Source organism: Chiloscyllium plagiosum, unplaced genomic scaffold, assembly GCF_037043375.1.
Source record: "Chiloscyllium plagiosum isolate Xiang-an unplaced genomic scaffold, Cpla_swu_hap1 HiC_scaffold_6, whole genome shotgun sequence".
Classification (NCBI taxonomy): Eukaryota; Metazoa; Chordata; class Chondrichthyes; order Orectolobiformes; family Hemiscylliidae; genus Chiloscyllium; species Chiloscyllium plagiosum.
The window spans coordinates 125564221-125586348 of record NW_028270144.1 but is presented as its reverse complement, the minus strand read 5'-3'; the positions used below and the strand labels follow the sequence as shown (position 1 = coordinate 125586348).

The 22128-nt window shown below is 44.6% G+C and overlaps 1 protein-coding gene across 5 annotated transcripts in view; it reads right to left on the bottom strand.

Annotated features, from left to right (window-relative positions):
- Positions 1 to 22128, bottom strand: part of gdpd5b (glycerophosphodiester phosphodiesterase domain containing 5b) — a 250916-nt gene that overhangs the window by 151426 nt on the left and 77362 nt on the right. For 4 of the 5 annotated variants that reach the window (XM_043692480.2, XM_043692479.2, XM_087988435.1 and 1 more), the window contains exon 2: positions 12821 to 12992. The exons of the other annotated variant lie outside the window; for it this stretch is intronic. In XM_043692480.2, the coding sequence (XP_043548415.2) occupies positions 12821 to 12937 (117 nt within the window). In that variant the 5' untranslated portion in view covers positions 12938 to 12992. The remainder of the gene's footprint in view (positions 1 to 12820; positions 12993 to 22128) is intronic. 5 annotated transcript variants of the gene reach the window in all.

The following is a 22128-nucleotide window of genomic DNA, read 5'->3' as shown; positions in this document are numbered from 1 at the left end:
CAGCAGCTGGCCAGAAAGTGTTGTGGTTTATTTTTTCTCTACTCTTCCTACTTTTGTTGCTCACTTTTTGTTTGTTTGCTGACGGTACGAGTGCCTGCAGTCACTGTGCGATCCAGACAGATGTTCACATTCCTCATCTGTAGATTCAGACAGATTCCTGGGATGACAAGTCTGATAAATGGGGTGGGGGGGGGTGGTCTGGATCACTTAGTACTCTACTCACTGGAGTTTAGAAGGAGGAGAGGGAATTTAAACAATCCTTTGATAAGCACATGGATGATGGGATAGCGTCGGGGGATGAGCTTAGAATAGTTCACAGGTCAGGGCAACATCGAGGGCTGAAGGGCCTGTTCTACGCTGTATCGTTCTATGTTCTATCTCATAGAAACGGATAAAATTCTTACGAACTAGACAGGGGTAAACGCAGGAAGGATGTCCCCGATGTGCAGGGAATTCAAAACCAGGGGTCACGGTCTAAAGATACTGATAGGCCATTTAGGACTGAGATGAGCAGAAATGTCTTCAGAGTGGGGAGCCTGAGGAATTCTCTGCCAAAGAAAGTGGTTGAGGCCAAAACATTGAATGTCTTCAAGGAGGAGTTTGATATGGTTCAAAGGGGAAAAGAGAAAACAGAAACAAAAGGGACTGACCTAGATGGTCAGCCATGATCCCATGAATGGCAGAGTAGGTTCATGGGGCCAAATAAGAACAAGGAGAAGTAGGCCATTCAGCCCCTGCTACACCATTTAGTACGACCATTGGTGGTCTCATCTTGACCTCAACTCCGCACTCCTACCTGCTCTCCATAGCCCTTTAACATCACTAATTAGGAATTTACCTCTTCTTAAATTAACAGAACAACCCAGGATCTACTGGACTCCAGGGTCACAGATGGCCTCCTCCTGCTGTTCCTATTTTCTAACTGAAGGAAGGCATTGGACCCCTGGATGCAGATCAGGGGCTAACTTGGTCCAGAGATGCGAAGACCAACTGAACCTCTGGCTAATGGCTTTTGTCATGTGAAGGATACAGAGCCAATCAACAATTGGCCAGCAACTCCCATTTCCTGTGCATGAATAAAAAAAACAGTATTTGTCTCCCCAAATGGACAAATAATTTTAAATCATGAAATGGAGAGATTCTTGTCAGTGAAAGATATGAAGGGATAAGGGGCAAAAGTAGGAGTTGGATGACAGATCAGACTGACTGATAGAAAAGGTCAAAGTGACTGAGTGAGAGACGTGGGCTAACGCAGGTAAATGAGGGTAGTTCAGTTTAGGAAACCTAGTCAGCACGGCAGAGTTAGGCCGAAGGGTCTGTCTCTGTTGTAGGAGTCAATGACCTCCTGCTGTTCCTTTGGTCCTGTAGACTGAAGCCCATTTTAAAAGAATGCCCAGGAAACATTGTCTAAACCAGTTATAGCAAGTGTCCAAAAATACAACGTCTGGGATTATATTTCCGGCACAACTTTGTGCTGTTGCTGTGGGATGTGATCCTGAGGAAGGGAGATGCAAATTCATTGCAAACCCCATCACCACGTCACAAGAACAGTTTGACTTTGGACTTTACTTGAAGTAAGTTCCTGAAACCAAAGACAGCTGGAGGCTATCAGATACAGGAGGAGAGTCGATATTTACATCCCAGACATGATCGATTGGGTCTAAAATCGAAGACGGAGTCTGGACCAGGTGACCTGAATGAGGCACCAAAGTCCAAATTGTGATGAAATCTATCCATCCTAAAGTCCCTTAGCTTCCGATGTAAACTTCTTAACCAATGTTCCAGATCCTTGTGTGACACTCAGTTCAATACTCCCCACTCCGGAACAAAATGCTGATGTTAGAGGGGGGAGCTGAATGTGACACGATGATACCGGAGTTTGAAGGGTTAATTTACAAAATAATCCTAGCCTGTTGTTCCTCAAATTTCAAAGATATGGGGCAATCTGACTCAGGTCTTTTGTAAACCATAAGATGTTGCAAGATGTAGGCCATTCAGCCCATCCAGTTTACTCTGCCAGTTAGAGATCACAGCCGATTCAATAATCCTCAACTCCACTTTCCTGCTTTTTCCTTGTAACCCTTAATTCCCCTTACTGATTAAAATTCTCTCTCTCACTCCCTCAGCCTTGACTACACTTAATGACGGCCTTCTGCTGTAAAGAATTCCACAGATTCACTCCTCCCGGAGAGAGAAAATCCCTTGTCATCTCTGTCTTAAATGGGTGACCCCCTATTCTGAGATGTTGGCCCCTGGTCTGGGACTGTCCCACAAGGAGAAACAAGCTTTCCACCTCTGCCCTGTCAAGTCCACTAAGAGTTTCGAGTGTTTAAATAAGGTCACTTCTCATTCTTCTACATTACAATGAGTACAGGCCCAACCTCTCCTCGTAACACAGTCCCTGTACACCCAGGATCAGCAGAGTGAACCTTCTCTGGACTGCTCTTAGAGCATGTATATATCTTTTATCCTTAGGTACAGCGGCCCAATATTGGCCACAGTTATCCAGCTGTGGTGCGATTCATACCTTGTGCAAGTTTTAGCTAAACTTCCTTACCTTTATGAACCAGAAACAGAAGTTGCTGGAAAAGCTCAGATGCTGCTGAGCTTTTCCCAACAACCTCTGTTTCTGCATCTGCAGTTCTTTCGGCTTTTATTTAGTATTTCCTTACCTTTAAGCCTGGTTACCTTGAAACATAGAAAAGAAAAATAGAAAATATGAAGAGAAGGCCATTCGGCCCTTTGAGTCTACAAGTAAAGGCCGCCATTCCATTATAGCTTACCTATCACCCATTGAACGTGGACGCTAGCATTTTATGATTCACAGAAAGAATGCTAGTGTATGTTTCAGATAATGGAAGTCAGCAACTCTGACATGGGCAGATTCTGTCCTCTACAATTTAGATGGGTGGTGCAGGGGGAAGAGTAGAGCTTGGAAACACGAGGATAGATTCCTTAAATCTGAGCCGTTCTGCTTGGGACATCATACATAAAAGCTTGTTCACACAAAGGGGTCTGGAAATCCATAACTCAACTCCCCACCCCACCCAAACCAAATCTACTCAAAAAGCTATTCAGCCTGAAAGAGGGGTAATTGGAAATTTCAACCCAGCAAATGATAGACATTCATTAATTAGAGGGGGTTAAGGGTTACAGAGCCAAGGTTGGTAGGGAGAAACATTTCAAAGATCAGTCTTGATCCAATTGGACAGCAGATCAGAATTCGAATGATCAATCAATCCCAGCACTGTCTCTTTCCCCAGAGGGCAAACAGAAGACACAATAAACAGTGTTGGTGCTGAAGGCAAAGAAACATGTTCAATTATTCATTGTTGCACAACAAAAAAGGTTGGAAAAAGAATACAAAAGAATTCCTCTCAAGGTAAACTTGCAGCATGGGTCAGTGGTTAGGAAGACAAATGCAATGATGGCATTTATTTTGAGAGGACTTGAATATACAAGCAGGGAGGTACTTCTGAGGCTCTGTAAGGCTCTGGTCAGACCACTTTTGGAGTATTGTGTGCGGTTTTAGGCCCCAAATCTCAGGGAGGGTGTACTGGCCCTGGAGTGTGTTCAGAGGAGCTTCACAAGAATGATTTTAACGTATGAGGAACGTTTGAGAACTCTGTCTTGATACATGATGGATGAGGGGGATCTAATTGAAACATACAGAATACTTAATGGCCTGGACAGAGTGAATTTTAAGATGTTTCCATTGGTAGGAGAGACGAGGACCGGAGGACACAGAGCAAAGGGAAGACCCTTTAGAATGGAGATGAGGAGAAACTTCTTCAGCCAGAGAGTGATGAATCTATGGAATTCACTGGTACAGAAGGCTGTGGAGGCCAGGTCATTGAGTATATTTAAGCCTAAGATAGATAAGTTCTTGAGGATCAAAGGGTTCAAGGGTTATGGGGTGAAAGTGAAGGAATGGGGTTGAGGAAACTTATCAACCATGGTTTAAAGGCGGAGCAGACTTGATGGGCTGAATGCCCTAATTCCTGCTCCTATGTCTTAAAGTCTTAAAAAGCTGGTTGCAGTGAATAGCAAACTCAACGTGGTTCTTTACAGACCAGGGCTGAGAATAGAGAGGAAAATCTCCATGAGGCAGCTCAAAGGTTGCAATAGCTACACAGCATCTGGTAACACACCAGTGGACACTCAGAATTTAGGCAGCACTTCTTCACTTTGATCTCCATGCATTAATAAAATGGTACTGCAGCAACTCGCCGAGACTCCAACAGCACTTCCACCGCTAACAGCTAGAAAGGACAGGTCAGAAGAAACTTGGATAGCAACAGGCCATTTCTCCCCTTGAGCATGCTCTGCCATTCAATGGCTGATGGGACATTCCTCATGTCCACATTCCTGCCCTTTCCCTTTAGCCTTTACTCCCTGACCGATCAAGAATCTATCTCAGCCTTAAATATATCACAAAGTAGACCAGCAGGAGACTAGAAGGACACAGCAAGCCAGGCAGCAGCAGGAGGTGGAGAAGTCAACGTTTCAGGTGTAACCCGTCTTCAGGACTTCAGTAAATACAGACAAGGACTCTGTCTCCACAGCTCTCTGTGGTAAGGAGTTCCAAAGACACTCAACCCTCAGAAGAAATTCCTCCTGATCTTGGTCTTAAATTTGCACCCCTTCATGAGACAATACCCTCTGTTCCTAGACTCTCCCATGAGAGGAAATACCCACTCAGCATTTACCCTTCAAGCCCCTTGACAATCCTACATTTTTCCCATGAGATCACCTCTCATTCTTCTGAACTCCAGTGAGAGTAGAATCCCAGTTAACAGTTCATTTTAAGCACCTTAGAAAAGGACAGTGAATGTGTAGCTAAAATTAAACCAATTACAGCCGTGCTGGCTGAGTGAGGAACTTTTTGTTTACTGTCATGTAATTGGTTTTTCTTTTATATAATGAACTTTTAGGCTCTTTTGTTAAAAGGATACTGAACATACTCACAAGAGGCTGCCCATGACTGACTTTCATGTCAAATAAAAAGGAACATTAAACCAATAATCTATCAAGCCGGTTTCACTCTGGGATCTGACTTGCCTGGCATTACCACCCACTGGATCATAGCAGAGGCATTGTCTTTTGAGAAAGAATTTCAAAAGAATCATGACACTGATAAGTAATCTTTCTGATCTCTATTGGAAATGGGTCACTCCTTTATTTTAAAAGTATTAATGTTTATTCCCTGACGAGATGAAACAACCTTTCCACATGTACCCTCCCAGCACTGCTGAGCATCTAAATTAAATACTACAGATACTGGAAATATGAAACTAAAACTAAAATGCTGGAGAAACTCAGCACGTCTGGCAGTATCTGTGGAGAGAGAAACAGCAAACGCTTTGAGTCCAGTTAATTCACAGAATCATAGAATCCCTGCAGTATGGAAACAGGCCATTCAGCCCAACGTGTCTACATGGATTCTCTGAAGAACATCCCACCCAGTCGCACCACAATGCCCCACCCTATCCCTGTAACCCTGCATTTCCGGTGGCCAATCCACCTAGCCTACATGCCCCTGGACACTATGGGCAACTTATCATGGCCAATCCACCTTAATCTGTGCTTCTTTGGACTGTGGGAGGAAACCAGAGCACCTGGAGGAAACCCACACAGTCACGGGGAGAATGTGCAAACTCCACAGTCACCCGAGGTTGGAATTGAACCCAAGACCATGGCACTGTGAGGCAGCAGTGCTAACCACTGGGACACTGTGCTGCCCAAAGCAAAAGGTCACTAGACTCAAAACCTTTTACCCTGTTCCTTTTTCCATGGATGCTGCCAGATCTGCTGGGTTTCTCCAGCACATTCTCCTTTCATTCTGGAGAACTGTACATTTTCTGTTTGCATAAATGCATTAAGTTTAGAATTTAATATTTTGGCTGCTGTGTGAAAGCCTTCACATTCTAACTTTCGTGCATATCCCTCAGGCTGAATTAGCAGAATGTAATATCTTGTTGCTTCAGTATCATTTGGTTGTGCTCACGTCCACAGGGCAATGAGGAATGGGCAACAAATGCTGGCCGAGCCGAGACTGTGGGCCAAGAACTGGGAAATGGAATTACAACAGCTAGGTGCAAGTTTTGAGTGGTCCAGACTCAATGGGCTGAAGGGCCTTTTCTGTGCTTTAGGTCTCTACGATAATGATCCTACCTTGTGTTATCTGTCAAGAACTGGAAATTAAATCACCAGGAACTGACTGCATGTGGGATAAACATTCCAGTGGGACCACATTCACGGCTGCGTTGGAGTGTGCCCCTTTGTATAATATGACCCTCTCCTGCCAAGCAGCAAGAGGGTTTTCTTCATTCCAAGCCTAATTTGGGGCTATTGCAATGAAAGGTTGTCTAGAATTCATAACACAGGAGGGCTAGGGTGGAGGTTTGGGAGTCTCTGCAGCCCATTCACCACTCACTGTCCCTCAATCAATCAGTTCCCTGGACCCAGCATAGGTTCCAAGCCAGAACAACTACATTGGCATGATTACCCTGCACGCTGCACCCCTGTGCCCCAGGCTTATCACAGCAACTCTATCAGCAGCTCCACAAAGATGGGCTGCCCACGGGGTACACAGTTGATTGTTTCAGGAAGGAAACAGCCATCCTTACCTGGTCTGGCTTACACATGACTCCAGACCCACAGCGATATGGTTTACTTTTAAATGAACTCTGGGCAATAAATGCTGGCCTAGCCAGGAACAACTATTGCTTTTTACGCTTAATGTTTGATCATAGAATCCTTACAGTGTGGAAGGAGTCCATTCGGCCAATCGAATCTATACCAACCTTCCAGCCAAAACCCCATCCATACCCACCCCCCTACCCTATCCTGTAACGCTGCATTTATTGCAGCTAACCCACCTAGCCTGCACATCCCTAGACACTGGGAAATTTAGCATGGTCAATCCACCTAACCTGCACATCTTTGGATTATGGAAGGAAATCCACACACAGAATGAGCAAACTCCACACAGACGGGCGCCAGAGGCTGGAATTGAACCTGGGTCCCGGGCGCTGTGAGGCAGTAGTGCTAACCCATATCGTCCATGCTGACCGATGACCTCAGAGGAAAAAGACAGAAACCTGCATTGACATAGCACCTCCCACAACTTCAGGAAGCCATGACGCTCTTCATAACAAGAGCAAAAAAAAACCATTCATGAACTGTGGTGACTGTTGTAGCCTAGGCAAAAGGGCTGTTAATCCACATCCAGTAAGACTCTCCGAACTGGAAGAGGAGGATCAGTAGGAGATCCCGTTGTGGCCAATAGAAATGCCACTGATTCACTACTGCATCCATTATTTATATGCCATTCAGAATGGTGATAACTCAAAAAAAGCAGTGATCTTTAAGCCCCGTTGTTTTGTCTTGATGCAACACACATCAACCAGCTTGAGAAAACCATCCGTGCCCATCATTAACGCCTTTGTCACAAAAATATTTTCTTTTCTTTTCCCAAAGGCAGGAGTAATTGCTGTTTATTTCCAAAAATAGTTGCCTTGAACTGTGCCAGCCTACACTTCCATGTCATGTTCTGGCACCAACTGGGTAAATTACCAGAACATTTACTTAGAGGAACTCAAATTCCCACCCTTTATCTCTCTGCACTTTGTGGGATTGCTTGATTGGACAGTGCCAGGTGAGTTGATACAGGGAAACGGTGTCCTCAGGACAGAGTATCACATGCCCCATCACCATCCCACACGACCATAAGAAACAGCAATAAAAATAGGCCATTCAGCCCCTTCAGAAGAAAGTGAGGACTGCAGATGCAGAGATCAGAGTCAAGAAGTGTGGCACTGGAAAAGCACAGGAGGTCAGGCAGCATCCAAGGAGCAGGAGAACAGATGTTTAGTCTGCTCCACCAGTCAAAGAGATCGTGTCTGATCATTCTCAACTCCACTTTCTTGTCTTTTCCCCTAATCCTGGATTCCCTTCCTGATTAAAAATCTGTCTCTCTCACCCTTGAAAATACTCAATGACCCTGTCTTAACAGCCCTCTGTGCTACAAGAATTCCACAGATTCACTCCATTCAGAATAAGGGGTCACCCTTTTAAGACAGAGATTAGGAGGAATTTCTTCTGAGGTGATGCCTCTGGCCCTAGACTCTCCCACAAGGAGAAACAACCTTTCCTTATCTCGGGAAACAGTAAGGAATGCAGATTGAATTCTGATGAAGGGTTTTGATCTGAAACATTGACTTGCCTGCTCCTCAGATGCTGTCTGTTTCGCCAGCTCCACATTTATTGATCGTCTTTCCCCATCTACCCTGTCAAGACCCCTAAGAATCTTGTATGTTTCAATAAGGTCACCTTTTGTGATTTTAAGATTGCTGTCAGACCTGCTGAGTTGCTCCAGCGTTGCAGTGGTTGTGGGTATGTTTGCTGAGTGGGAAGTTGATTTGCAGATGTTCCGCCCCCTGTCTAGATGGCATCCTCAGTGCTGTGGAGCCTCCCTGTAAAGCACTCCTGTGCTGCCTCTTCTGAAATTTATTTGGTTCTGTTCCTGCTGCTTCCAGTTGCTCCTTGCAGTGGTTGGTATATCGGAGCTAGGTCAATGCGTTCATTGATGGAGTCCATGGATGAGTACCACATTTCTAGGAATTCTCTGGCTGTCCTCTGTTCAGTTTGCTCTAGTATCATTGGGTTGTCTGCCTGTTTGTACTATATAGTGTTTAGTACAGTCCCTGCATAGGATATAAATACTATACAGGACAAACAGGCAGACAACTAACTATTCACATTCATAAACATCAACTAGACAATAAATTACACAACCAGCTGTCCCTAGCAGCTATACACACAGACAAAAAAGGACCACAAATTCGACTGGGACAACCCAGTCAGGAGAGATGTATTGCAGCAGCAACTGCTACTGAAAAACTGAAAATCTAAAACTCCTGGCTCTGTGGGAGCTTGACCACACCCATTCAGGCTGCTTCTATTGTTCCAACTTTAAAAACAAAAACCCAAAGACTCATAAGCGGTTTACGATAAACATCTCATTGCTGGTCTTATAACCTTCCTTCTAAAAAAAGGACAAAATAGACCTCTTAAAACCAGAGTATCATGCCAAATTTTCAAAATAACCCAACACTATTTTCAAGCAATGAAGTACCTTTTGTTTTACGATGGTGACTACACCACAAATGTAGGAAATACAGTAACCAATTTACACACAGCAAGCTCCCAGGAGAGGCAGTAATCAGTCTTAATGATGCTATTTAAGGGAATCGATAGGACTCCAGGTTACCCAAGAGAACTCAGTTTTGTTTCCAACACTGTATTCTCCGGTGCTTGGTAGAATAACAGATTAGCAATGGATTAGAATGACAGTACCTATGGCAGAGCAGCATCCCTCAGGACTGGCAGTGTTAACCTCAATGTTCATGCTCCAACGCTGAGAGTGAGGCTTGAAACTGTGACCGGAGAACCAGAGGGGAGGGAGTGTTAGCCTCTGAGCTACAGCTCCCAACAAAAGCCAGGGGACCCTGCACCTCTGGGTTCTTCCTGCTGCCAAGTCTGGCTTCACCCAGTGTAGAAGGGTCAAGGCCAGACTGGTATCAACTCAACGGATGATCAGGCTCGATAATTAACCAATCACTGTTTGCCTGGCTAAGGGGTTACTAGTGACCAGGACACTACCAAGTCTTGCCAGAGAGAGGAAGCACAGAGAAACAGAACTCTCAGTTTCTCATAAGACTTCATTTTCATAATTACAGGCAGGCCCCGTCTCTCAGAACAACAGGGTTTCAATTGATAAAAGATAGTCCAGTCATTTCAACTCATTACGTACTATCCTCCCAAAACGTACACACCCCTCCATCCTTCCCTGCTTTATCCTTCTGCTCAAATTGTCTCACTCACTCCAAACACCCCTCCTCGCTTCCTCCCCACATTTCCCTCCACAGATATCCCTCCCATAACCTCCACTCTGCTTCTGACACATCCCCGTTCCCCCTTTACCCAAATACAGCTCCTACCTCCTCACTCCCCACACCCTCCTCTCCACCTCTTCCCCCCCACCATGTCTTCCCTCCACCCATGCCCCCATCTCCTCTCCACCCCCCCATGTCCCCTCCATCTCCACTCCACCCCCTCCCTCACACATCCCCTCTGCCCCAACACAAAAACCACCCCAAATCCCATCCCTGTCAGCAAGGAGCTGCTCGACTTCCCACCCCTGTCAGTTTGTTTGATGAAGAAACCAGACAGCAGCAGGAATGTGCAGTCAGTAGTTACCACAATGACCCGGGCGAGGCGGGGGGGGGGAAGGGGGGGGCGGAGAGGAAGGGGAGGAGGAAGAGGTGGGCAGTTAGTGGGAGCAGGGAGACAGCAGGGGCCTACTGCTCAGAAAAATCAGACATGACATGGAGTAGGGGGGGTGGGTGGCGGTGGTGTTGGTGGTGGAGAGTGATGGCCTAGTGATATTACTGCTGGACTGCTAATCCAGAGACCCACGTCATGTTCTGGGGACCTGGGTTCAAATCCCACCACGGCAGATAGTAAAATATGAATCCAATACATATAAGACCATAAAAGTTTCCTAGGTGGTCCAATTGCTCAGTTAGCTGGTTCACTGAGCATAGTGACACCAATGAGTGTTCAAGCCCAATATCAGCTCAGGTCACCACCAAACATGGAGAATAGGAGCAGGCCATTCAACCCTTTGTAACTTTACCACTATGCCACCATCTTCCCTGAATTCCTAAAGCAGCAAAGCTTCAGAACTATGATTTATGGTCATAAGGAGGAGTTGACCCAAATTGCGACCTCTGAGACCATGTTGCTCCATGAGGTCAGATCTTGGTTGATCAACCCATCTTCCCACCTTTAGGCTGCCAACTCGGAATAAATAAATGTGTCTCTGGAATTTGCATCATCTGACCTGCCTCGATGCTTCTGCTATTGGCCAGACAAGACCTCACATGCTGCCTTCTTCCACCAATTGGAAAGCTACAAGACTCGTTAGCCAATTGAATGATGTCTGCCTGTCTACCACTTAAAAAAAAGGGGGTGGGAGAGACAAAGGCTGCTTGAAGGGAAATGTTCAAGGAAAATGACCAAAAAGGCGCCATTTTTTCTTTACGAAGGTCTATACGATTTTCTCCAGGGTTCTCACAGCAGCATGCTGGAACTCAATCTTCAACTCCTTTATACTCCACACGGATTCTGGAAGGTCGCCAACCTAATCCCACCTAATTATTGCCCTCCGCAACACGCCTCAAACAACCAATAGCTCATTTTCATCATCCCCGTGACTCCCAGAAACTTGCAGGATGTGAACATAAACTTACAATTAAACCTGTCGCAAAAATGTTGAGGCTTGTAATTAACAGTCTAAGTACAACTTTTAATGACATGATAATTGCAACTTCAATGGCCATCAACCTTTTGTACCCTGAAAGCAAGGAGGGAAACTGTCTACAGTTTTGTATCTGCACGCACCACCCTCTGCCTGAAACATTTGCTCCTCAGGTCCCTTTTCAATCTTTCCCCTCTCACTTTAAACCTGCGCCCTCTAGGTTTTGGGCTTCCCTAACCTGGGAAAAAGGTATTGGCCCTATCCATGTTCCTCATGATTCTACAAACCTCTTTCAGCACTACGTGACATACCACCCACAATGCAATGTCAAAACAAACAAAGGTCTTGAAAGCCAAATGGCATTCCAAAGAGGTCACACAAGAAACAATAGAAGGATAGACCATTCGGCCCCTCAGGTCTGCTTCAATATTCAGTATCATCATGGCTAATTGGGTTTCTACCTCGCCCTGCTGCCCGCCCTCTCCTTTTCCTCCACTCTCAATGACATTGAACATTTGTCTGTCCCTGCCGTCAATATATTCACCAATGGAGCAGCCAGAAGCCTCTGGGACAGAGAATTCCAAAGATTCACAAGCTTCTGAGTGAAGACTTTCACCTCATCTCGATCTAAAACATCGAGACGGCACCATGGTGTTTCTGCTGGTCAGGAGATCTAGAACTTGGAGATAGTGAGTACTGGAAAGTCAGAGTTGATAGATTGTGGAGCTGGGGAAAGCGCAGTAGGTCAAGCAGCAGAGGAGCAGGAGTGTCGATGTTTTGGGAAGGACCCTTGATCAGGATTTAAGGTGCCGACGTGAAATGTCGACTCCCCTGCTCCTCTGATGCTGCTTGACCTGCTCTGCTTTTTCCAGCTCCACATTTCATTGACCATGGAATCTAGAACAATGGCTCAGAGTCTATCTTGCCAAACTCCTTCAGAAAGAGCCAGTGCATCTGAATGAGATCACTTCTCGTTGTCCCAAATTGCACAAGAACACAGACCTAAAGTATATCTCCAGATAGAATTTGCGGTTTTGGGTCGGAGTTTCCGTGATTTTCATGGATTTGCCTAAATCACAACCACATGAACTGTAGCAGTTGGGAATACTTGAAAATGAATCACTCTCCAGGAACAGGTTACAAACGATCATTAATGCCCAAATACAAAGGGGACATCACAGCGATAATCTCCCGGACTTTTGACCGAGCAACGTGTCGGAATGGAATTTATCACAGAATCCCTACAGTGTGGAAACAGGCCATTTGGCTCAACAAGTCCACACCGACCCTCTGAAGAGTAACCCACCCAGATCCATTCCCCATACCCTATCACGCTACATTTACCCCTGACTAATGCACCTAACCTACACATCCCCAAACACTGGACAATTTAACTTGGCCAAATCACATTGCTCTACCACTCCCATCAGAAGGAGCCTTGTTTCTGCTCAGAATTCCCCAGCACCAATGTTGGGAAGAGAAGCAAGCACTGACCTTTGTCGTACTATCGTGAGACCTCTGGTACCTCTTCCATCTGCACCCATAGATTCCGGTCAGACAAGACAAGCACAGCTGCGGTTCATAGTACTGAAGTGGTTGATGTTTGACCATGCTCTTTCAAATGTTGCTGGAGGGGACCTCAGCAACCCATCAGGTCACAGGGCTCCTTTGGGAGGGGAAAAGAAAACAGGATACATTATCGTCAAGCTGGGGGTGGAAAGGGGAGGAAAATACCAAAACCTTTGTAAATACAACACGGAGTTCAGTAACACTAGGTCAGAGAACAGACTCATTGTGCACAGGAAGCTCTCTCAGCCGGTGGAACTCTGTAACACCTGGGAGAAGTAGGCCATTCAGCCCATTGAGTCTGCTCCTCCATTCAATGAGATCATAGCTTTTCTGATAATCCCCAACTCCACTTTCCTGCCTTTTCCCCATAACCCTCTATTCCCTTCCCGATTAAAAATCTGTCAGTCAGCCTCGAATACACTTAATAACTGAAATCAACATCCCTCTCTGGTAAAGAATTCCACGGATTCACTCCTCTCTGATTCAGAGTCAAAGGGATTTGCGGTACAAAAACATACCCCTTCAGCCTTTCACATTCACGTCCGTCAAACTCTGTCGAAAATATGTGATCCCTTACTTTGAGATGATGCCCTTTGGTCCTGGACTCTCCCACAAGGAGAAACAACCTCTCCACATCTCCCCTGTCAAGTTCACTCAGAATCGTCTATGTTTCAAGAAGGTTCTCTCTCATTCATTCTCTCAGGTGAGTGAGTGTGTGGAGTTTGCCCATTCTCCTTGTGTCTGTGTAGGTTTCCTCTGGGTGATTCGGTTTCCTCCCACAATCCAACAATGTGCAGGACCGGTGAATTGGCCACGTTGAATTGCCCGTGGTGTTTAGGGATGTGTAGGTTAGGTGCATTAGTCAGGGGTAAATATGGGAAATGGGTCTGGGTGGGTTAGTCTTCAGAGAGTCAGTGTGGACTTAAGCTGAAGGGCCTGTTTCCATACTGTAGGAAATCTAATCTAAATTCTAAAAAACACAGGCCCAACCTACTCATCATCTCTGTATAAAACTGGCCCCCTATATCTGGTTTCAGCCTAGTTCACCCACTCTGCTTCCAATGTCAGTACATCTTGCCTAAAAAAGGGGTCCAAAACTGTTTACAGTATTCCAACTACCTTCTTCAAAAAGCAGAGTGTTGAATAGGTTTAAGGCAGGAGCAGGTAGATTACTTAAAAAGAGGCAAAAAAAAAAGAGTAGGAGCAGGCCATTCAACCCCTCGATGCTCCTCCTCCATTCACAAAAATCGTGGCTGATCAGTTTGGGTTTTGAATTCACATGGAGTTCAGCCACGATTATATGGAATGGAGGAGCACGCTCGAGGAGCGAGCTGGTCTTCTCCAGCTCCTAACCTGGATGTTTCTATGAGGCCATCTTTGAGAAAACAATCCAAGAAATCTCACTCTCACTGCTCTCTCCCAACCATTCTGTAAATTTTTCACCAAGTATACATTCAATTTAAAAAAAAAATTACCTCAGGTTACCAATTTTCTCAGCACTGGAAACTATTTCCCTTTACTTATTCTCTCAAAAATGTATTCACACTTTTGGAATCGGTCAGTCAGATTTCCCCTCATCCATCACCGTTTTGACAATAAACCCATTCTCTCATGACTTCTGACCCAATGTTTTGGGAGAGTCGATACTGGAATTGGGTCTGATGTTGCTTCACATCTCCTCGAGGGACATCTTTCCTTCCTGTCAGAGTCTCAACATCATTGATGGTATGGTGGTGAGCTCAGTGGATGAGTAATCTAGGGGCTTTGAGAGACAGGTTCAAATCCCATAAGGGAATTTAAATTCCTTTCATAAATTTGGATTTGAAATCTAGGTTACGTGAAGGTGACCATAACCTGCTACAAAAGCCCATCTAATTTCAGCGATATCCTTTCGAAATCTGTTGTCCTTATCTGGTCTGGTCAACATGTGTCTCCAGACCCACAGCAATGACTCTTAACTGCCCCCTGAAATGGCTTAACCAGCCTCTCAGCTCAAGGGCAACTGGAAATGGGCAGCAAATGCTAGTTTTGCCTGTGATCCCTATACTACACGAAGGAACAAATTAAAAATTCAACTACTTCAAAGAATCATTGAATCCCTACAATGTGGAAGCAGGCTATTCCTCCCACTTAGTCTGACACCAAACCTATGAAGAGCATTGCACCCAGACCCATCTCACCCCTATCCTGCATTTTCCTGGCTAATCCATCTAGCCTGCACATTCCTGGATACAATGGGCAATTTAGCAAGACTAATCCATCCTAACCTGTGCATCCTTGGACTGTGAGAGGAAGCCAGAGGAAACCCACCAGAGGGTTGGGATTTATGGTTGTACCGGCAAATAATTAACCTCAAAACAATGTCACCAAAATTAAATAGGTAACCAGCTTGTTATTGGTGTTTGAGGGTGGGAATCACTGTGTAAATTGGCCGTTCCATTTTTGTCTATTACAGCATCTCAATTCACTGATTCTCAGACACCGAAAGCTCAGAAGGTCATTCAGCCAATTCTTGAATGACTCAAACAAACATCTGACTTCACTCATCCCATTTTCCACCTGTAGGATTGGACAGCAAAAGTAACTATCTAATTGCTGCTTCAATGTTGTGAGCGTCTGACTCAACTACCCTTTCAAGCATTGAGTTCCTGCCTCCCACCATCCTCCAAGTGAAAGAAACATTTCTCAGACCCGAAGACATAGGAGCAAAACTAGGTCATTCAGCCCATCAACTCACTCTGTACTTCAATCACAGCTGATAGGTTTCTCAACCCCATTCTTCTGCCTTTCCCCATAACTCTTTAGTGTCTCTTCAGCCTCCTACCTTTCATCATTAATCTACACCCCCGTTTAGCGATCCCTAATGGAGAAATTACCTTCTTCTCCACTTTATGCCTCTGATAGTCTTATAGATCTTAAGACTAATTTAGGAGCTGACACAGTTAGACCTCTCGCAGATCCCTTCCTAACCATTGTCTCTCCAATGCAAAAGAAAATCCCAGTCTATCCGATCTTTCCTTATAGCTCAAATTCCCCAGGCAACATCCTGGTAAATAATTTCACCAACTTATTCCAGAAATTCCAGAATACTTGGTGGTATTCTTCCCTGCTCCTGTGAGTCCAGACCCAGAACAATGTGTTTTAGTCTTGACTGTCCTTTGAAATGGTCATTTGGTTTTAATGGCACCAGGGGGTCAAAAAATGTGGCACAGGAAAAGCACAGCATCCAAAGGCAGGAGAGTCATCGTTTCAGGCATAAGCCCTTAATGGCAATTGGGGATAGGCAATAAATTATGTCTCACCAACAACATCCACATGGTGGGCGGCACGGTGGCACAATGGTTAGCACTGCTGCCTCACAGCGCCAGAGACCCGGGTTCAATTCCCGACTCAGGCGACTGACTGTAAGGAGTTTGCACATTCTCCCAGTGTCTGTGTGGGTTTCCTCCGGGTGCTCCAGTTTCCTCCCACAGTCACAAAGATGTGCAGGTCAGGTGAATTGGCCATGCTAAATTGCCCATAGTGTTAGGTTAAAAGGGGTAAATGTAGGGGTATGGGTGGGTTACGCTTCGGCGGGTCGGTGTGGACTTGTTGGGCCGAAGGGCCTGTTTCCACACTGTAAGTAATCTAATCTAATCTAATCTAATCTAATCCACAGCCCATGAAAGGAAGAAAAGAAAAGACTCCTTTGGCCAATTGCACAACTATCTTGTATCCATCTTCACATTCCTTCCTGGTTATTCCTTCCCCCTGGAGACCCAGTATCTGTATTCCCTGAAATGATGTTAATTTCTAATCTCTTCTGAACGATCATTGACCCGAAACCCTTCACTGTTTTTTCACTCCACAAAACCACCATCCACACTTTCAATTTCTCTTTCAGTTTCCTGGAATCTCCAGGATTATATTTTCACATTGTCTGAGAGCAGAGCTTTCCTCCAAACGGGTCCCTGTCATACTCCCTCTCGCCTCAAGCTGCACGCCCAAGTCAGTGCATCGGATAGTCAGAGACTTACAGCGCAGAGAAAGGCCCTTCAGCCCATCTCATCCATGCTGGTCAAAAACAACCACCTAACTATTCCTGTGCACATCTCAATCCTTCTGCAATGGTAGGAGGGTTCTGCCTATCCTACCATTACAGGCAGTGAGCTCCAGACTACCATCACCCTCTGGATGAAAAAGATTTTGCTCAGACCCCCTCTAAACCCACTGCCCCTTACCATAAATCTATGCCCCCTGCTCATTGATCTCCCTGCCAAGAGGAACATGTTCCTTCCATCCACTCTAACTATGCCCCTTATACTTTCATACATCCCAGTCATGTCCCCTCCCATCTAAAGGAAATCAATCCCAGTCTGTCCAATCTTTCTTCATACCTGAAGAATATTAGCCATTAAATTACCAGCCCACTAGTCATATTGTCACAGCTGAAACAAAGAGATAACGACTACAACGGCCAAGTGTCAACGTAGAAATCTGTTCGGATACTGCTGAGAACTCACTCCAGCCCTTTTAAAAAGAGCACCATTGGATCTTTCATCCGGGGTGTGGGGGCATCTAATTCAAATGGAAACTATAAATGATATCGTAGACATTGCAGCACTCCCTCAGGCACTGCCTCCGATTGGAGCATTAGATTGCATTACAGGCTTCAGTCACTAGAGGGAGACTCAAAGCTCCTTGTAGCAGAGGTCAGGAGTTGACTGTCCCACCCAGGAGCAACAGAGAGAGAGAAAATCATTATAGCACAGGAGGCGGCCATTTGGCCCATTCACCTCTGCTGATACATTCAAAGTAGTAAATACAACTCCTGCCCCTATTGTCCTCTCATCTCACATTCTTGCACAGTGGTTAGCAATGCTGCCTCCCAGCGTCAGGGATCTGGGTTCAGTTCCAGCCTCGGATGACTATGTGTGGAGTTTGCACATTCTCCCCATGTCTGCATGGGTTTCCTCCAGATGCTCCAGTTTCCTCCCACAATCCAAAGTAGTGCAGGTTAGGTGGATTGGCCATGGAAAATTGCCCATAGTGTCCAGGGGTTTGTTGGGCAGGTGAATTAACTATGGTAAGTGTGGGGTTTCCTTTCCTTATGAAATAAAGGTGTTACATTAGCACTTTTCCAATAACCAGGGACTCTCCAAAAATCTAAAGAATCTTGGAAAATTATTACAAGTGCAACCATGATCTCTGTCGCTACATCCTTCAATATCCTAAGATACAACCCATCAGAGTCCAGGAGACTCCTTGGTCTTTAGGCCCATTTCATTGCACTTTCCTCCAATGATAATAATTATCATTGTATTTCTCTCAATGTTTTGCCTCTTGAATGGTTTGAAATTCTGGAACGCTATTTGTGTCTTCTCGTGTGAAAAATGATGCAAAATTTCTTCAACCCCTCTACCACTTCATAGTTCGTCATGATTTCTGTCAGCTTTTTCTTCAAGTGGTCTATGTGCACTTTGACCCCTTTCTTCTTTCCTCTGTGTTTAAAGGAGCATTTGCTCATGTTTTTTTAAAATTACCTGCTATTTAACTCCATAGTTCATCTTCTACCATTTTGTTTTATTTATGCTCATCTTTTGCTAATTTTAAAAAAGTTTAGAATCCTCTAGCTTACAGTGTAGCAAAGATTAGTGGTACATTTTCTTTCCCCAATTTGATGCTATCCTTGACTTCCTTAGTTAACTAAAGGTTGCTTCATCCCTTTCCTTGAATTCTTATTCCTCAGTAAGATGATTTTTCTTGAACTATTCTCTTAAGAGTCTGACATTGTTCATCAACAATGTTTTCTGATGAACTTCTATCCCAGACCACTCCAACCAGCTCTGTTCTCATTACTCTGGAATTACCCTCATTTAGGTTTAGCATTGTTGTCAAGAGTGTGATGCTGGAAAAGCACAGCAGGTCAGGCAGCATCCACAGAGCAAGAAAAAAAAAACAAAAAAAAAATAATAAAACAAAATCGATATTTCGGACAAAAAGCCCTTCATCATTTCCTGAAGGGCTTTGTCTGAAACATTGACTTTCCTGCTCCTCAGATGTTGCCTGACCTGCTGCGCTTTTCCAGCACCACACTCTCAACTCTCATCTCCAGCATCTGCACTCCTCACTTTCGCACAGTTATTTCAAGCCCAAGTCCCTCATTCTCAAACGAAATGCAAAATTCTACTGTGTTATGGTCACTGTTCCCCAGAATAACGTTTACTCCAAAATCATTAACTAAACCCACTTTACTATACATCTGGTCTAAAATCTCTGAATAGAACCATAGCCTATTATTCTAGCAATATTACCCACATAAAATCTATGAATTCTTCCTCTGAGTCATACAGACCATTTGGTCCAACCACTCCATGCAGAGTATAATCCCAAACTAAACGAGTCCCACCTGCCTGCTCCTGGCCCATATCCCTCCAAACCTTTCCTATTCATGTATTTATCCAAATTTCTTTTAAATATTACGATGGTGCCCATATCCACTACTTTCTCAAAGTTCACTCGACAGGCGAATTGCCTTCTGTAGAAAGACTTTGCCCCTCTGGCCTTTTTTAAAACTCTCCCCCCTCACCTTAAAAATATGCTCTTTGCCAATTTGATTTTCCCAAAATCTGTGAAGATTAAACTCATCTGTGATTAAAGTACTGCTTTTTTCAATCTCCTGATTTACTCTCTGTCCTGCAGTCTAGTTACTATTAAAGAGTCTATATAATACCAGTGTCTCCTTCCCCTTGCTATTTTTACCTCCACCCATATAGATTTGGTATCTTCTAACCCCCAAGATTATTTCTCATCATTATATTTACTCCATCCCATAGTAACAAAGCTACCTCACCACCCTTGCCTTCCTGTCTGTCTTTTTGAAAAGTCTCAAGCCTGAATATTTAGTTCGCAAATTTGATTGCCTTGTAACACTGTTACGGACCAACTCACCGGATAAGAAAAAAAAACTCTTATTGCCCCCTCCAGATCATCAACCCCTTTAAAAACCTGTGTCCCCACCAATTATCAACTCTCTTGCCACACTCCCTCATGTTCCCTGCTTGGAGACTGGCTGTTGTGACCAGCTATTATTTATTGGGAGTGTTCCCCCACTCCGAGATATCGGTCTCTGTTACAGCATCTCAGATTTCAGGCTGCAATCTTCTAATTAAAAGCACATTGAGAGCTTGGTGCAGTTATGTTCAAAACAAAAATCAATGACTTGCCACAGCTTGGCATCAACTGAGCCAGGGGCAGCAACTTCAGGAGAAAATCATTTCCATTATCAACATAATAAAAAGTAAGAACTAGGAGTGGGAAGTGGCCATTCAGTCGACTTCACCTTTAATAGGATTCTGGCTGGCCTCATCTCCGTCTCCACTCTGCCTTCCTATTCACTCCCCATACCCTTCAACTCATAGCTAAATCAAAGAAATGGAGTAAATTTCAAGAGGAGATAAACAATGTCCTGGTCTCCACCACACTGTGGTGTAGGGAGAACCACAGATTCACAATCCCAAGGGCTACGGGGAGAGAGAGCGAGAGAGCAGCATTGAGAGAGGGAGTCAGCCATGATCAGATTCAGTTGCTGAAGGTGCTCAGAAAGGGTCAACTGAGCTACGCCTGCTCCTTCTGTGGCTTTACGAGGTGTGTTTTTTGTTGGTTTCTTTCAAAGAGAGACTGGGGGGGGGGGGGGAAAAACAGGTGGACAACAGTATTTGAGAAGATAAACAACTTGTGAAGCCTTGGGTGTTTTTCTTTTCAAGCTAGTACAATAGAAGCTGCCGGAATGGTTGTGGTCAAACTGCCAAAGAACCTGGCTCTTCAGTTCTTCCTTCAGCAGTTGCTGTTGGGGTCTTGAAGAAGTGGAAGATATTTTCCCTCCCCCTCTCTCAGTTACAGCGAAAGGGGTTCTCTGCCAACTGCTAGAGATGCATGCGAGGCAATCGGAGTCTGAATTTGCCTCTTGCCAAGGGGGTGTTTATGGGATGTTACTATATCAGAACAGCTAATTAGTAATTGATACTGTAGCTATTTTGTTGTTTTCCAATAGAGTTAAATTATTTCAATTCATTCTCTCTTTTGTTGCTTTTTAACAACAGCAGATAAATAGTGTGTTTAGCTTTGAATCCGGTCGTTTGACCGATCGAATTGCATCTGGAACACAACACCATAGATTTACTTTTAAAAATAATAAAACATTAGAGTGTCATCTATCTTCTGAATAGTTTGAGGGGGTTTTATCTGGTTCCATAACACTTCTATTTAAAGGAAAACCCCAAAGTCTTTTATTCATAAGGAGCAAGAAGGGAACGAGAGAAAGGGTTGGCCCACTCAAGGACAAAGGAGCAAATTTACTGGTGAAGTCAGAGAAAATGGGTGAGATTCTTAAATGAGTACTTTGCATCAGTACTTACCAAGGAGAGAGACATGACGGATGTTGAGGTTAGGGATAGTGGTTTGATTACTCAAGGTCAAGTAGGCATAAGGAGGGAGGAAGTGTTGGGCATTCTAAAAGGTACTAAAAGTGGACAAATCTCCAGATGCAAATGTGATCTATCACACGTTATGGGGAGAAGCAAGAGATGAAATAGTTGGGGCCTTCGCAGATATCCTTGAACACGGGTGAGGTCCCAGAGGACTGGAGAATTGCCAATGTTGTCCCCTTGTTCAAGAAGGTTGGCAGCGATAATCCAGGTAATGATAGACCGGTGAGTCTGAGGTCAGTGGAGGGAAGCTGCTGAAAAAAAAACACTGAGGGATAGGATCTATTTACATTTGGAAGAAAATGGGCTTATCAGTGATAGGCAGCCTGGTTTTGAGCAAAGATGGTCATGTCTTACCAACTTAATAGAACTTAATAGGAAGTTGATTGATGAGGGAAGGAATGTAAGATGTCATATACATGGACTTCAGTAAGGTGCTTGATAAAGTTCCCCATAGTAGGTTGATGGAGAAAGTGACGCCGCACGGGGTCCAAGATGTACTAGCCAGATGAATAGAGAACTGGCTGGGCAACAGGAGACAGTAGTAGTGGAAGGGAGTTTCTCAAAATGGAGAACTGTGACCAGTGGTGTCCCACAGGAATCCGTGCTGGGACCACTATTATTTGTGATATACACAAATGATTGGGAGGAAGGTATAGGTGGTCTGATTAGCAAGTTTGCAGATGACACTAAGCTTGGTGGAGTGGCAGAAAGTGAAAGGGACTGTCAGAGAATACAGAACAATATAGATAGATTGAAGCATTGGGC